Source organism: Cajanus cajan, chromosome 7, assembly GCF_000230855.2.
Source record: "Cajanus cajan strain Asha chromosome 7, NIPB_CcT2T_4, whole genome shotgun sequence".
In the NCBI taxonomy this organism is placed as follows: domain Eukaryota; kingdom Viridiplantae; phylum Streptophyta; class Magnoliopsida; order Fabales; family Fabaceae; genus Cajanus; species Cajanus cajan.
In genome coordinates this window covers 11,431,219-11,448,845 of record NC_138523.1, presented here as the reverse complement: position 1 = coordinate 11,448,845, position 17,627 = coordinate 11,431,219, and the positions used below count along the sequence as shown (strand labels likewise).

Below are 17,627 nucleotides of genomic sequence, written 5' to 3'. Positions count from 1 at the left end.
TATATGCTTGTGGGAGAGGCCGAACATTGGTGGAGGGGCACTTATCAGATGCCTGTGGCGAGAGGAGTTACAGTTGACTAGGAGTGCTTTAGGACAGTGTTCATGGAAAAGTATTTCCCGGAGAGCGTGAGGCACGCCAAGGAGGCGGAGTTCATGCGATTACACCAGGGAGGGCTATCTGTATTGGAGTATGCGATGAGGTTCGAGCATTTGGCTCGTTTTTATTCACAGGCTATTTCTGAGGCCTGGAAGTGTAGAAAGTTTGCTGAGGGTCTGAAGTATGAGTTGAAGAAGGTTGTGGTGCCTATGGCCATCACCGAGTTTCCTGCCTTAGTAGAGAAGGCGAAGATTGTGGAGAGGTTGGAAGGGGGTAACCGTGTGATCAGAGCTACTGAGGGACCAGCTGGGTCCAAGAGGGGAGGTGGAAGTCAGAGGAAGCTGTATGATAGGCCCCTGCTGAGACTACCAGAGGAGGAGGACAGGGTGGAGGTGCTGCCCTTAGGTGTTACAAGTGTGGTGGATCCCATTTGATCAAGGATTGTCCACACACTGAGAGCAGGTGTTTCAGATGTCAGCAGATGGGCCATGTGTCTTTCAACTGTCCCACCAGGAGTAGACCGGAGAGGAGTACTCAGAGGAGTGATGCGTAGAGAGCTGATACTCAGAGGAGTAGTGTGCAGAGGATTGAGACTTAGAGGGGTGACAGACCCACTACAACTGGTAGGGTGTTCGCTTTGACGGGTGCTGAGGCTTCGACTTCTTCTGACCTGGTGAAGGGGAAGGGCAAAGCTGCTGGTAAGGATGTGATGCTTTTGTTTGATTCTGGGGCTTCCCATTCTTTTATTTCCTATACTTGTGTTGCTGTGCTGGGTGTGCCTGTGTGTGACTTGGGGTTAAGACTGCTAGTGTCGACGCCCGCATCTGCTTCAGTAGTTGCTTTTGAGCTGTGTGCTAACTGCCCTATTGTTGTGAATGGGAAGAAGTACAAGGTAAACTTGATTTGTTTGCCTTTGGTTGATATTGACATAATCTTAGGGATGGACTGGTTATCTGCCAATCGTATCCTTATAGATTGTGCCAATAGGCGGTTGATCTTTCCACAGGAAGAGGATGAGTTGTTAGTTTCAGCTGGACAAGCTGAATCAATGCTGAGGGATGGAGCGGAGTGCTACCTTCTGCTTGCTATGATGAGCGTGGAGACTGAGAAGGTCATTTCTGAGATAGATGTGGTGAGAGACTTTGTAGAGGTGTTTCCTGATGAGGTGCCTGGGTTGCCTCCTGTTAGGGAGATGGAGTTTAGCATTGATCTGGTTCCAAGTGCGGGGCTAGTGTTGGTGGCTCCCTATAGGATGGCTCCTGCTGAGTTAGTTGAGTTGAAGGGTCAGTTGGAGGACCTATTGAAGAAGAAGTTGGTGCGGCCGAGGTTTCGCCGTGGGGTGCTCCTGTGTTGTTGGTGAAGAAGAAGGATGGAGGTAGTCGACTTTGTGTAGATTACCGGTAGTTGAATAAGTTGACCATTAAGAACAAATATCCACTGCCACGGATAGATGACTTGATGGATCAGCTGAGGGGAGCATCGGTGTTTTCTAAGATCGATCTGAGGTCGGGCTATCACCAGATTAGGGTGAAGGAGAGTGACATACCGAAGACTGCTTTCAGGACTAGGTATGGTCACTATGAGTATGTCGTGATGCTGTTTGGTGTGACCAATGCCCCTGTAGTGTTCATGGATTACATGAACAAGATCTTCCGGCCGTTCTTGGATAAATTCGTGGTGGTATTCATTGATGATATCTTGATTTATTCAAGAACTCGGGAAGAGCATGGAGAGCACTTGAGGCTGGTGCTGGAGATTTTGAAGGCGAAGCAACTGTATGCTAAGCTCTCAAAATGTGAGTTATGGTTGGATGAAGTGAAGTTCTTGGGTCACGTGATTTCAGCTGAGGGGATTGCTGTTGATCCGGCTAAGGTGGAGTCGGTGTTACAGTGGGGGCGTCCGAGGACTATCACTGACATTCAGAGCTTTGTGGGTTTGGCGGGTTACTATCGACGGTTCATTGAGGGATTCTCCAAGATAGTAGCGCCTCTAACCCAACTGACAAGGAAGGAGCAGCCGTTCATTTGGACAGAAGCTTGTGAGCGGAGTTTTGAGGAGTTGAAGAGGAGGTTGACTACTTCTCCTGTGTTGGTGTTGTCGGATTCTGGTGAGCCCTTTGATGTGTATTGTGACGCTTCTCACCAGGGTCTTGGGTGTGTGTTGATGCAACATGGGAAAGTGGTGGCCTATGCTTCAAGGCAACTGAAGAATCATGAGAGGAATTATCCCACTCATGACTTGGAGTTGGCAGCTGTTGTTTTTGCCTTGAAGATATGGCGACACTATTTGTATGGTGCTCGGTTCAGCGTCTTTAGTGATCATAAGAGTCTGAAGTATCTGTTTGATCAGAAGGAGCTGAACATGAGGCAGAGACGGTGGATGGAGTTTCTGAAGGACTATGACTTCCAGTTGATGTATCATCCTGGTAAGGCCAATGTTGTGGCGGACGCGCTGAGTAGGAAATCCATCCACATGTCGAGTATGATGGTGAGGGAGTTGGAACTGATTGAGAAATTCAGAGACTTGAAACTCGGTGTGGAGTTAGCTCAGGATCACATTAGTTGTGGGACGGTCACCATAACTAATGAGTTCTTGAGGCAGGTTGGACTTAGGCAGTTGCAAGATGCTGAGATGGTGAAGCTTCTTGGTTTGCTGGGTACCGAGAAGGCTGTTGGCTTTGAATTGGGAAAAATGGAATCTTGAGGTTCAAGGGCAGAGTCTGCCTACCTCAGGATGCTGAGCTGAAGAAAGCTGTGTTGGAGGAAGGCCACAAGAGTAGACTTAGCATACATCTGGGTATGACTAAGATGTACCAGGACCTCATGAAGACTTTCTGGTGGCCTGGCATGAAGAGGGAGATCGTTGAGTATGTGGTGGCCTGTCTGACTTGTCAAAAGGTGAAGGTGGAGCATCAGAAGCCGAGTGGGTTGATGCAGCAGATGGAGATTCTGGAGTGGAAGTGGGATAGCATTACTATGGATTTCATTGTTGGGTTGCCAAGGTCAGCTAGGAATAATGATGCTATCTGGGTGATTGTAGACCAGTTGACCAAGTGCGCACATTTCTTACCCGTCAACATCAAGTGGTCCTTGGAAAAACTGACACAGTTGTATGTGAGGGAGATAGTACGGCTGCATGGGGTGCCTTCCAATATTATTTCCGACCAAGATCCGAGGTTCACTTCCAGATTTTGGCAGAGTCTACACCAAGCCTTAGGCACGAAGTTGAAGCTGAGTTCTGCTTATCATCCACAGACGGATGGTCAGTTAGAGAGGACAATCCAGTCTTTAGAAGATCTGCTTAGGGCTTGTGTGTTAGACCACTTGGGTGGTTGGGAGGAGGTTCTATCGTTGGTTGAGTTCACCTACAACAACAGTTTTCATGCTAGCATTGAGATGACACCATTTGAAGCGTTGTATGGCAGAAAATGTAGGACTCCTCTGTGCTGGTATCAGGATGGTGAGTCAGTGGTGGTAGGTCCGGAGCTAATCTTACAGACCACGGAGAAAGTGAAGATGATTCAGGAAAGGATGAAGACTGCTCAGAGTAGGCAGAAATCGTATGCTGACAAGAGGCGAAAGCCTTTGGAGTTTGCCGAAGGGGAGCATGTGTTTCTGAAGGTGACTCCGACTTCTGGTGTGGGTAGAGCACTAAAGGCAAGGAAGTTGACACCGAGGTTCGTGGGTCCCTATCAGATCATGCAGCGTGTGGGTCCGGTTGCTTATCGGTTGGCCTTGCCACCGTCTCTTTCAAACCTGCACGATGTGTTTCATGTCTCCCAGCTGAGGAAGTACGTTCATGACCCGAGTCATGTGGTGGAGCTAGATGATGTGCAGGTGAAGGAGAACCTGACTTTTGAGAAGTTGCCGGTAGCTGTAACTGATCAAAAACTGAAGGAGCTGAGGGGTAAGTCTATTGCTCTGGTAAAAGTATTGTGGGATGCAGCTACTGGTGAGGCTACTTGGGAGGTGGAGCAGCAGTTCAGGGAGCGTTACCCGTCTCTTTTCCCAAGTAAGTCTATTTTCGGGGACGAAAACTTTTGTTGTTGGGGAGGTTGTGAGGCCCCATACTCTTTTGTTTTCTCCTTCGAACCCTCACTCACTTTCTTTGTCTATCCACTCAAAACTCTCTTCTCCTCAATCTTCTTTGGCTGATCATTTTCACTTGGAATCAAGGTGCTGATACCAGTGCTGGACTCAGTTGAGCCGTACGGAGTTCTCTTCAAGCTCATTCCTCTTCTTCTTCATCATTCTCTTCCTCCCGAAGCTCGGAACCGTTGAACCGAGGTAAGGGAAGTTAGCTTTCTTGCTGTGTTTTGGTTGAAATGGGGTTGAGAACTCATTGAGTTGTTAAAAGTGTTGGATTTGTTGGCTGACTTGGGTGTATCATGGAGTTTTTGGGGTTGTTGGGAGTTGTGGGGGAAATTGGGGATTTTCTCATTCTGTTGTTGCATGTGTAAAAAGGTAGCATTTTTGGACTATTGGATGGAAATGTGATAATTTGAACCGATTGTATGTGGAGTTTTACTGATTTTTTTGCAGATTCTTGAAGAGTTTTCGAAAATATGAGGTTTGCTGCTGAACTCGTGCTGGGCGCAGTTCTTCGCGCCGGGCGCGTGGCCATCTGAAGGCAGCATTTAGGCAAGTTCGCCGGGCGCAAAGATGTGTGCGCCGGGCGTGGAGATGAGATTTTAATATTTACTGGTTAATGTTATTTTATGATAAGTTGAGTTGAAATAGATGAATATGATGTGGTGACTAGTAGATAATGATGTTGATGATGTTGGGCTGTATCAGTTGAATATTGTTGTAAAATGCGTTGATGTGTTGTAAGATGATGTGTTGTACTGTGTTGTACCTGCACAATACACACACACAAGCACAATACCTGCAAAAACAACAACTATACACACACCATACCATTTCTCTCCCTTTGGCATTATCAAAAACAAAGTAAGCCAAGTTCTTCAAATATAAGCCATGTATAGAGTATGTCTAGCAATAACCAAAATAAAACTTTGATTCTGCAAACCAAACCAATCATATGTGCACCATTTAGCCACAGTTCAGACCAAATCAAGTCAAGAAAAACACGGTCACAATATTAAAAACAGAGTATTCCAATCAAAATCAAAATAGCAACTCATATGCTCACAAAACAGAGCACTTTTGCATCAGTCAAGCACACCATAACATGATACCACATTCAGACCAACAAATCAGCAAAATAAAGTCCAAATTTCATCAGAATGTAAATTGTTCAGAACCAAAAAAAGCTTACAACCAAATTGAAATTAATTGTTCCAAAACAGAATTAAAAGTCCTAATTAAAACTAATCAAAGAAATAGAACACGGATCAATCCTCATCCTCCGGAATGCCAAGTTGAGTCTTGATCAGTTTCACTTCATAATCCAAATCATCAAATCTGTCAAGAATTCCAGAAAATAAAGATTCATGTCTCCTTGACATTTCCATCATTGCATCCATCTTGTTGATCATGATTTGCTCAAACGGTGAGAACAGCTTCAGTTCCGGTTCAGACTCCCTTCCAGGCTCAGCTTCCACCTGTGGTGGCTGATCCTCATCTTGAGACGGAACACCGTCTTCATCTGTTGCCGGCTCCGGTGTAGGGGGTACATCGCCTTTAAACACCCACTTGTCTTCTTGCTTAAGCATCCCCATGTGATGCAATGAAGATTTTTCTATCTTGTTCGAAGCGTGCAACACAATTTTTCTTTCACCTGTCAAATCTACTCCAGCATTCTCAAAAATTTTAGATAGCAAAAGAGCATATGGAATCAGACCATCTTCCTTTCTCCTTGCTTTCCATATACAATCGTTCACAACCGATACCCAATCGATCTTTATTTTCTTCTTAATCACATGCATCAACAAAATGTCATCTCTAGACATCTGAGCATGTTTGTGCAACCTGGGTTTTAACATCCAAGCAATAATAAAAGAAATTAAACGAGAGTTCTTTTTCATACCTCCCGCCAAGAATTTCTCATAATTGGTGTTCAACGGGTTCCTTTGGCAATCCCGGAATGTGGTCAGCTCTTCAAAATCCCCAAAGTTGAAGGGTTGGGGTTTCTCCTTTCCGGTGCCGCTCAGACCCGCAACCGCTTTCAATGTCGGTCCATCCAACCTGATCAGCTTCCCTTTGACCACAGATTGCATAACCCCTTCATTAGTTGAGGCAAAGCAGAGAAATAACCTGATTAACTCAGGATAGTAGGGTCCATCCATCTCTAAAAATGCCTTCAGCTCCTAGTGCTCTAGAAGGGTTGGAAAGCTAAAACCCTCGTTCTTGAACCAATCAAGCTTCAGGGTCTTTGGAGGAATGATTCTCCGACCGGCGTACCACTCAAAGTAGTATTCTTGAGCTTTCTCATCCGCAAACCACTTTGTAATCAGCTGCCCAGAGGGAAGAGGACGCTTGCTCCCCCTCACTTCAAGCTTCTTTGGTCTTTTGGATGAAGATGCCATGGATGGGTCTTGAAGAAAATGAAGAAGAAGAGAGATTTTGAGAGGATTTGAGAGGGTTAGGGTTTTGAGGGTTGAGAGAAAATGAGAGAATGAGAGAAGAGAAGTTGGGAGAAGTGTTTTATGCCCTAGCACATTCTAGGTATAAGAGTAATGAGTGGTTTTAAGAGTTGGCGCGTAGATAACCGTTTGAAACCACTTCAGGAACTTCTCAAACGGTCCAGATAATCGATTATTTATGCAAATAATTGATTATTTGCATCAGTAAAAATCTCTCAAAAACAAAATCTGATATGGATAATCGATTATTTTCAAGATAATCGATTATTACAGAGGGTATTTTCTCCTAACACAACCCAGATAATCTATTATTTACAGAATAATCGATTATTCCAGTGACTTCTCAGATTCCACTACTCAGATAATCGATTATTTCCCAAGATAATCAATTATTACAGTGACTCTTGAGTTCCTTCTTACCAGATAATCGATTATTACCCAAATAATCGATTATTTCAGAGACTCTTGAAATTCTTCATGTTCCAGATAATTGATTATTACCCAAGATAATCGATTATTTCCATGAATTACTTAAGATAATCGATTATATCTTTAGATAATCGATTATTCCAGAGAAGTTTTGCTTCTCAGAAATTTTAACATTTGTCAGATTTTACCAAGTCTTATTTGTCACTTTTAAATACATTCTTCCACACATATCTTACTTCCATTCTCAAAGCATAATCAATTCAAACTTGATTCATTGATTATTCCTAATTCAATTCTCAATTGGTTGAATCTTTCCCTTGGTAGAGGTTTTGTAAAAATATCATCTAATTGCTTGCTTGTTTCCACAAACTCTACAACACAATCATTCCTTTGAACATGATCTCTCAAAAAGTGGTGTCTCATTTCAATATGTTTTGTTCTAGAGTGCAACACTGGATTCTTGGTCAAATTTATTGCACTAGTATTGCCACACCTCAAAGGAATTTTGTTTAACTCAACTCCATAATCTCTTAATTGTTGTTTCATCCAAAGAATTTGAGCACAACAACTTCCGGCAGCTATATATTCAGCCTCAGCTATACTCAAAGCAACACAAGCTTGCTTTTTGCTATGCCATGAAACAAGTGCACTACCTAGCAAGTGACAAGTTCGACTTGTGCTCTTCCTATCTAGTCTACACCCAGCATAGTCTGAATCTGAGTAGCCTATCAGACTTAGTGAAACTCCCTTTGGATACCACAACCCCACATTTGTTGTACCTTTCAAATACTTAAGAATTCTCTTCACACTCTTCATATGAGATTCTTTAGGATTAGCTTGGAATCTTGCACATAGGCACACAGCAAACATTATGTCAGGCCTACTTGCTGTCAAGTACAAGAGTGATCCTATAATGCCTCTATACTTTGAACTATCAACAACAATTCCTTTCTCATCTAAGTCAAGATTGCAATTGTTTGATATTGGTGTGGCAGCCTCCTTGCACCCTTCCATACCAAACTTTTTCAGAAGTTCATTGCAATACTTGCTTTGACTTATGAAAATTCCATCATGCATTTGTTTAACTTGCAATCCTAAAAAGAATGTAAGCTCTCCCATCATTGACATTTCAAATTCTCCTTGCATGATTTTAGCAAATTCTTTACATAGAGAGGTATTTGTAGATCCAAACACAATGTCATCCACATATATTTGTACATACATTGTATCATTTTTAAATTTCTTGACAAACAATGTATTATCCACCTTTCCTCTTTCATAATCACTCTCAATTAGAAATTTGCTCAGCCTATCATACCAAGATCTATGAGCTTGCTTCAAGCCATAGAGTGCCTTTTTGAGCTTGTACACATGATTAGGATTCTTGAAGTCTACAAAGCTAGGTGGTTGTTCCACATATACTTCCTCTTGTATAAATCCATTGAGGAAAACACTTTTCACATCCATTTGATAGAGCTTGAAATTCTTTATAGAGGAATAAGCAAGAAGTAATCTAATGGCTTCTATCCTTGCTACAGGAGCAAAAGTCTCATCATAGTCAATTCCCTCTTCTTGATTATACCCCTTAGCCACTAGTCTTGCCTTATTTCTTAGAATTATTCCAGATTCATCAAGTTTATTTCTGAAAACCCACTTAGTTCCAATAATTGGATGATCTTTTGGTAATGGCACTAAATCCCACACTTCATTTCTTTCAAACTGATTTAGTTCCTCTTGCATGGCCATTAACCAATGCTCATCTTTAAGTTCTTCATCAATGTTCTTAGGTTCAACTTGTGACACAAATGCCATAGTGTTGCAAATATTTTTAATAGCACTCCTAGTTGAGACACCCTTACCAATGCTTCCAATTATGTTGTCCATTGATAAGTCTCTAGTGGTTTTCCATTCCTTAGGCAGTTGTTCACTTGTTTCCTTTGCTTTTTCATGTGATTCACTCTCCTTAGGCACTTCATTAGGTTCATTCTCCAATAGGGATTGATCAAGCAACTCATTTAAATCTTCAATTTCAGTTTGCCTAGTCTCTTGCTTATTTGACTCATCAAAATACCACATGGACAGATTCTTCTACAACTAGAGTTCTCTTATTATAAATTCTATAAGCCTTACTATTTGTAGAGTATCCTAGAAATATTGCTTCATCAGCCTTTGCATCAAACTTCCCAAGTTGCTCTTTCCCATTGTTCAGCACATAGCACTTACACCCAAACACTCTGAAGTATGAAATGTTAGGCTTCTTACCTTTGTAAATTTCATAGGGTGTTTTCTTTAATATAGGTCGAATCAGAACTTTGTTTAACACATGACAAGCAGTGTTAATAGCATCAGCCCAAAAGTATTTTGGCAAGTTTGTTTCATTCAACATTGTTCTAGCAAGTTCTTCTAAGGACCTATTCTTTCTCTCAACAACCCCATTTTGTTGAGGAGTCCTAGGTGCTGAGAAATTATGGTTTATACCATGTTCCTCACAGAATTTCTGAAACATCAAGTTTTAAAACTCACCTCCATGGTCACTTCTTATAGAGGTGATGTTTGAGCACTTCTCATTTTGAACAAGTTTGGCAAATTTTCTAAAGGCATTAAAAACATCATTTTTATTTGCAAAAAACATAACCCATGTGTATCTAGAATAGTCATCAACAATTACTAAGCCATAGTAGTTTCCGCCTAAGCTCATGGTTCTTGAAGGAACAAACAAATCCGTGTGAATTAATTGCAAAGGTCTAGATGTGGAAATCTGATTTTTGCTTTTAAAGCTAGCCTTCACTTGCTTGCCCTTTTGACAAGCATCACATAGTTTGTCCTTACCAAACTTGAGTTTAGGTAGACCAACCACTAATTCTTTCCTACTCAATTTATTCAAATGGTCCATATGAATATGTGCAGCTCTCCTATGCCAAAGCCATATGTTTTCTTCTTGAGTTATTAGACACTTAGTGTTTGACATTGTTATAGAGTGTTCTAAGTCAAGCATATATATATTGTCAATTCTTTTGCCAATGAATTTGATTTCTTTACTCTTTTTATCACATATCAAGCAACATGTATCATCAAATTCAATTTTAAAGCCTTTATCACTCAATTGACTAATACTCAGCAAATTATGTTTCAAGCCATCAACAAGCAAAACATTTTCAATCAATGTTTGAGAGGAGGGATTACCAACATTGCCATGGCCAAGAATTTTTCCCTTATTGTTGTCACCATAGGTAACATACCCTTCATTCTTCAATTTCAGATTTGTGAATTTTGAAGGATCCCCAGTCATATGCCTTGAGCAGCCACTATCAAGATACCAAAGTAGATTTTTGGCCCTCAAGCATTCCTACAACAAAGATTCAGAGGAAAAATTTAGGTACCCATGTGGAGGGTCCTTGTAGGTTAGTTCTCAGCCTTTGACTCTTCTCAACCCAAATCATTTCTCCATTTGGAACTCCATATTTCCTAGAATAGCAGTTCCTAATTGTAATGCTCTTTTGCAGCAATAAAAACAAGTTGTTTGTCTAGAAAAGTTGCTTTTAAATTTTCTAAAATTTTGATTTTTTACAAAAGCTTCTTTCTTTGACTTAAATGGCATGCTCATACCTTGGTTAAAACCAAGTCCACTCCTATCAAAAGTGTTTCTTTGTTTTCCCAAAAGAATTTTCAAGTTTTCATTTCCATTAGTGAACCTTGCAAGTGTAGATTTTAAATTAGCATTTTCTTTTTCAAAAATTTTGCAATGTTCACAAACATCTTTTGAGGAGTGAGCTTCACTAAAGTTAAACATAGTTTGAAGATTTTCATGCTCATGCTTCAAATCTTCAAGCTCTTGTTCAGCTTCAATTAAAGCATTTTCATACCATTTCAGCTTGTTTTTCAACTTTGAATTTAAGGCTCCTAATTTGACAGCTTCTTCATGAATTTGTATAAAAGCTTCTTGGAGCTGATCATAATCTGGATTGGATTCAAGGTCAGAGTCACTTACAATTGTGTCATGGTCAGTTCCAGCCATCAAACACAGGTTGTTCTCCTCACTTTCAGATTCTTCACTTGTTGTGCTTGAGTCATTGTCTTCCCAAGCAATATAGGCCCTTTTTCATTTTCCCTTTTTCAAGAGATTTGGACACTCAGCTTTCATGTGTCCTGGTTTTCCACATTCAAAGCAATTAAAGGAGGATGTGCTTGCTTCCTCTTTCTTGTTTGTCTTTTTATTGAATTTGTAGGGGGAATTCTTCTTTCTTCTCATGAACTTTCTGAACTTCTTTACCAGCAGATTGAAGTTCTCGGTTTCGGAATCATCGGAGCTTGTTTCTTCACACACCTTTTTACCTTTGGCAGATTTCAAGGCTTTCAATGACACTCCTTTGCCTTTCTTATCTTGCTGCTCATGTTCATCAAATATGTGCAGCTTTTTCTCATGCTCCCTTAACTTCCCAAAGAGAGTAGCTAATGTCAAGGAGGTCAAATCCTTTAATTCTTCAATGGCTGTCACCTTTGCTTGCCATGATCTGTCCAAGCATTGCAGCACTTTTAAATTCAGCTCTTCCTTCTCAAATTTCCTGCCAAGGTCAACAAGGTGATTTATCAAGTGTGTAAATCTCTTTTGAAAATCAGAAATAGATTCACCATTTTGCATTCTAAACAGCTCATATTCTCTTATGAGAGTATGCTTTCTTGATCTCTTTACATCACTTGTTCCTTCATGAGTGACTTGCAAAGTATCTCACATTTCTTTAGTAGATATGCATTGTGAAATTCTAAAAAATTCATCAATAGACAATGCAGATGTTATAATGTTTTTGGCTCTCTTATCATGTTGGGCTCTTTTCTTTTCCTCATCACTCCACTCACTCCAATGTTTTTCCTTAAGCTCACCATCATCATCTTTTTTCATAGGAATATAGGGTCCATTTTCTATAGCATCCCATACAGCAATATCAATAGCTTCAATGAAAATTCTCATCCTAATTTTCCAATAGACATAGTTTTCACCATTGAAAACAGGAGGTCTATGAATAGACACACCCTCACCATAGGGTAAGTTGTTGTTGGCCATTTTTGAAATCTTGAATAACTCTCAAGAACCTTGCTCTAGATACCAATTGTTAGAAAAGAATGGCACAATCCAAGAGGGGGGGTGAATTGGATTCAATGACCCTTTAAAAATTTATCAGAGTATTTTGGATCTTAATTTCAATCAAAACTTTTCTATGACAGAATTTCCAAATGAAGCTCTTCTAAAGACTTGTTATGAAAATATGAATGCAATATGCTCACTTGATTACAACATAATGAGGTTCAAAAATGATGTTCAATTACAGATTTAAACCATCAAGATTCACATACACTTGTTAATCAAATTTTATCTTCTTTAAAGTTTAACCAAGAAATTACACAATGTAAAAGATAAGGTAGAAGAAGATTGCACAAGTCTTTTATACTGGTTCAGCCACTCCACATGTGACCTACATCCAGTCCTTAATCAACACCTGATTAAGATTTGTTCCACTATCTTTAAGCAAGAAGGTTTACAAGCACACACACATGCATATACTTCAACACTAAAAGATAACCACTTTCTTGACCCCAAGAAAGCACCCCTTGTAGAACCCACTACAAGAAACCTTACCACTTGAGAAACCCTTCTCAAGATTTTCCACAAAGATTCACAAAGAATAAAAGGAACGAATTCACCTGGAATTCTTGAACAAATCTTTATCTTCCCCTTTCAAGATTATGATGATGATGATCTTCTACCAAAGCTTTTCACAAACGTTTTCACTCTTGGATTTCACAAAGAAAACTCTCCAAGATGTCACAAAGACTCACAAAAACGTTTTTCACAAATTGATTATCAGTTCTAACTCTTGTTTGAAGTTTCTCAAAGTTCAAACTATTTATAAAAGTTTCAGACACAGATAATCGATTATTTTAAAGAATAATCGATTATTTTGTTCTTCAGGTTTTCTGGAAACCAACCAAGAACAATATAATCGATTATTTAGCTGGATAATCGATTATTCCAGAGAGTTGTTCCTGGGATAATCGATTATTTTGGCAAATAATCGATTATTACAGCAAGGCATTCCACTTAGCCTATTTGCTGAAATAATCGATTATATTTAACAATAATCGATTATTTTGAGTTAGTTCTTAAAACTTCATTTTAAGACTCAAAATAACTTTCCAATGTTTTTAACTCATCATCATATACTCTCTACTTGGTTTAGATAAGATTTGATTATGCACAAAGCATACTAAGCACACAAAATATAAAAACACATTCAAAACAATTTATTTCCTAAGCTCTATTACATAGCTCCATTTCATAGCATTTTCTTGACTCTTCTTTGCCTTTGTTTTTGTGCTCCAAGTTGTTGTTGTATACTTGTTGTGATCATCAAAACTCCTTGAAGATTCAATCTCTCCTAAGCTCAACAAGTTGTTGTAGGCCGAAAGGCTGAGTTGTTGTAGGCCGTAAGGCTGAGTTGTTGTAGGAGATCTCCGAGTTGATATGCGTGACGACGCATTGTATGCTTATGGATGATTTTGCTGTAAGAATTGACGGGATGCATTTTGATGAAGTATTGATAGTTGTAGTTGTTATTATTACTTAAATCTTCCTATATGTGGTTTCTTTTTATGCTAGCTTACCCTTTTGTTGTTTCCATGTGATTGGACTGCAATGATCATACTATGTATGGGAGCAGAGCAGGGATAGGTGGTGTATCTGTAGCTGGCAGGTGGAGCTGACTCCTTTTGATGCTTTGTTTGTTTTAGCCACTTGGCATAGTGACTTTGGATGTATTTTTGTGTTGTACACCCTAACTCTAGTCGGATTGGGACCTTTGTATATATTTATATTCTAGATCCTATATTTATATACTCGTTTTGTTCTGTCTAGTGTTTCCGGTGCGCTGTGATCGTGAGTGTAGTGGCCAGCCGGGTCGTTACAGTAAGTGTAAAAAAAAAGTTAATATCATTAATTTTAATTGGAAAAAAAAATTATTTGTATCATTTTAGAAAATTAAGAGACCATATTAAACCTTTAATTTTAATAATAGAGGAACAAATTCATTTAATCTTTGTTGACACACATTATTATATTTTAGATAAGATTTATTAATTTTAGTTTTCAACATCTTTTTAATGAACAAAATTTTAGGTTGAAGGGATGGTGTCGAAAGTTCAAACTCAACTTAACAAAAGCCTCTCATTTAACAGAGAAGTTACAAAAAAAAAAATTACATTCATCTCACCTTAGGTGAAAAAGATATAATACAAAACACGAGAAGAAAAGGTTGAACAGTGTTTTATATATTTTCACTAAAACTTTTCTTTATTTCTTTTTTTGCAAAAGAAACATTTTATATTTTTATATATGATACAAAAAGTACACATGCACAAATCTAAACAAAAGCAAATATTGTCTTGTGGACTATGATGATATAAAAACAACTTTGAGTAAAATATTAATTTTTAAAAAAATATTTTTTCACGATTAAACTCCACCATAAGAAATACAATAAAAATCATAACCTAATTTTCTATACTAATTCACTTAATAGCTCAAATTACAACCAATCTTTAATTATTAATAATTGTTAAATGTGTATATTTCTAAGTAATGTTAAGTAATTATTGGATATGTCATTTTTTTTTTTTGTAATGTGGTAAGTTGATTTCAGAGTTTACTAGATGTTAGAGAGAAGATTATATAAGGCTTTCTCTGAGAATCAGAGCCTCATAAACTCAATCTCAAAGAAAGTTTTAGAGAGAAGTTTTACAGAGAATGACTCTAGGTCCGTGAACTCCTTTCTCTCTCAAATTTTTCTGTTTGATTATTCTTCTTCTCTAGATCACTAATCCCTTCTGTCTCTTCCTAGAATTCAGGCTAGTAAGCTTGTTTTTGGAGGATTGAAGTCCGCGGGTCGAGCTTCGAGGAAAATTCTTCTTCTCATTTCTTGGTTTTCTTAAGCCAATTCTTCAGGTGAGGGGAGCTAGAATGTAGGTTGTTTGGCTGCATTTGAGTTTAGGAACTCAATTGGTGCATGAGTTTCGGGAATTAATGGCTGAATTGAAGGATTTTCTTATTTTAGGGGTTTCGGGCAAAATAAGGTTTTTGGTGATTTTGATACATCAAATATATGTATGTTGAATATGAGATTGTTCTTGAATTGAATGGAGTCTATGTATTATTTTCACGGATTGCATGTGGTTGGGATCTTCTGATTTTTTAGGTTTTGGATGGAATTTCTAGGGTTTTGGGGCTACTGTTTGAATTTGCGTCGGGCGCATGTTCTTGGCGTCGAGCGTGCATTCATCAGAGGCAACCATTTCCTAATCACGCCAGGCGCAAAGTTAATCGTGCTGGGCGTGACTTGAGATGAGAGCCTCTGGATGAGTCACGCCGGGCGTGAGGAGAACAACGCCGGGTGCGATATCAAATAGTGGCTCTATATGGTGTTTTACTAATATAGCATTAGGCGTAGGGCTAGATGCGCTGGGCGAGGAATCCCTTAGAAGTCTTTGGCTTCATGAGGTCGGGCGCAATGTAAACTACGCTAGCCGTGATTCCTGAAGGGGGCCTTTGTCTAAATGATGTCGGGCATGGAAGAGCCCTAGAGCTCTTGGGTTGGGTTTAGGCTGGGCGTGACCTATCCTGCGGTGGGCGTGAATATGTTTAGTGTTATAATTGAATATGATGTCTTCGCATGTTTAATGTTAAAGTTGGATCATGTATGTATGGTATATGATGTATGGTGAAGTATGGTTCATATGTATGCTTGGTAATGATATATATGAATGTTTAAACATGATAGGATATGTATATATGTCTATATGAGAATAATATTGATCATGATGGTAGATTGACCATGTATGATGTAGATGCATTGTTGCATGTGATGCCTTATGACATGTGTCTAGCCTAGGACTTGAGGAGAGGGGAAACGTTTTCAAACTGGAAGAGCTCACATAAAGTCTCTTGAGAGTGGTGCTTGGATGAGCCACTGATTTAGATAAGAGTGGTGCTTAGATAAGCCACTGGTTTTGGGTGAGAGTAGTGCTTGGATAGGCCACTGGTTTGGGTGAGTATCCTCTAAGTCCTTAGCTAGTGTTGGAGTGGGGTATATGGTTGAGGACTATTCCCTTAACTAAGTAATGGGGAAGGTGCGTGGTTCCTTGCGGATAACTAGTGGGCAAACTCCACAAGTGACTTGGTAATGCATGCCAAGGTCGTGGTAAGCATGTACCTAGTTATGCTATACCTGACGGTGGAACTGAACTTCCAAGTGTGTAAGTGTCATTATCCGAGTAAACTCGAGTGGGGATTCATATCCCGATTTACTGTGAACGAGTAGGCGCATTGGGCATGAAAACGATTGGGGTGGTTTCGATAGGATGAGATGTCACTTATACTCCTCTGTTGTTAAGGAGATCTCCTAGATCAATGCGTGACGACGCATTAGATGATTTGTGAAAGAAAATATGCACAAATATTTTGATGATGCCAAAGTGATTATAAAGCATTGAAGAAGAATCAAGGTTGAGCTAAAGCAAGTTGATGCAAGAACAAGATCTCAAGTGTTACATAGATAAGTCTTGTCAACTTAGCTAAGAATGTAAAAGAATCTTTTAGAATTGCAAGTATGCTTGGCCTTGAGAATAAGTTTTCAAAAATCTCAAATTAATTATTTTCAAAAGACTTAACAAAAGCTTTAAAGAATAGTTCAAATCATTTCTTAAAAGAGATTTGTGGAAGAAATTATTGATATGAAGTTTTCTACATAAAAGTTTTTGAAACTATGCAAAAATATGTTCTGGTAATCCATTACCAGACTTTGTAATCGATTACCAGAGTATCTTTTCTGAAAAATTATAAAGAGTTATAACTCTTCATGAAAAGAAACAACCCAATAAATAATTGTCTATAAATACCTATAATTTTTCAAAATAAGTTTACGAACTCTATTATGAAAAAGTCATATACAAAAACATCTTGGCCAAATTCATTTGCATTATTCTAAAAAAGTTCATTAAGATCATAAAAGTGTATATATACTCTTTAAAGAGAGTTATTCTGTAATTCCAAATTGATCATTGGATCTGTGAAGGAGAAAGGGTTTTTCTCCTTGTTGGTTTTTGAATCTCAACACAAGGAAAGTGAGTTCCGAGGTGTTGGAGAATTCAAGTCTTGTAAGGTTTATAAGAATAGTGGAAATCTCAAGTGGTAGACTTGAGGACTGGACGTAGGCAGGATTGGCCGAACCAGTATAAAATTGAGTTTGCAATTCTTCTTTCCCTACACTTTTTAATTACTTGTTGTTAATTGTGATTAAGTAGTTTGTATCATCATTCATTATTTACATATAAATTTATCTAAGGAATTGAATTTGTAAGAAAGTAATTCGGAAAAGTTTTATAAGAGGAAAATTTGGAAAACTTAATTCATCCCCCCCCCTCTTAAGTTATACAAGGCTATTTGACTAACATGATTGATATGCATTGATATCTGTCATGAGTTGCATTTATTGCATGATTTCTATTATA

The 17,627-nt window shown here is 38.9% G+C and overlaps 2 protein-coding genes across 2 annotated transcripts; both read left to right on the top strand.

The window, feature by feature from the left end:
• The first annotated feature begins 102 nt into the window (after positions 1 to 102).
• LOC145949829 (uncharacterized) lies at positions 103 to 531 on the top strand. The gene has a single exon (XM_083060720.1). The coding sequence runs from the start codon at positions 103 to 105 to the stop codon at positions 529 to 531; it is 429 nt and encodes a 142-aa protein (XP_082916846.1).
• Positions 532 to 2,904: 2,373 nt separating this feature from the next.
• Positions 2,905 to 4,646, top strand: LOC145949828 (uncharacterized). The gene is made up of 4 exons (XM_083060719.1): positions 2,905 to 3,019; positions 3,416 to 3,570; positions 3,934 to 4,108; positions 4,639 to 4,646. The coding sequence occupies exons 1-4, from the start codon at positions 2,905 to 2,907 to the stop codon at positions 4,644 to 4,646; spliced, it is 453 nt and encodes a 150-aa protein (XP_082916845.1).
• The last annotated feature ends 12,981 nt before the right edge of the window (positions 4,647 to 17,627 follow it).

Coding starts and splice junctions, on each gene's coding strand:
- LOC145949829 (XM_083060720.1), top strand. CDS start 103: ATGGAAAAGTATTTCCCGGAGAGCGTGAGGCACGCCAAGGAGGCGGAG.
- LOC145949828 (XM_083060719.1), top strand. CDS start 2,905: ATGTACCAGGACCTCATGAAGACTTTCTGGTGGCCTGGCATGAAGAGG. Junction 3,020..3,415: donor GGTGGAGCATCAGAAGCCGA/GTGGGTTGATGC, acceptor CTTGTGTGTTAG/ACCACTTGGGTGGTTGGGAG. Junction 3,571..3,933: donor AGGATGGTGAGTCAGTGGTG/GTAGGTCCGGAG, acceptor GATGATGTGCAG/GTGAAGGAGAACCTGACTTT.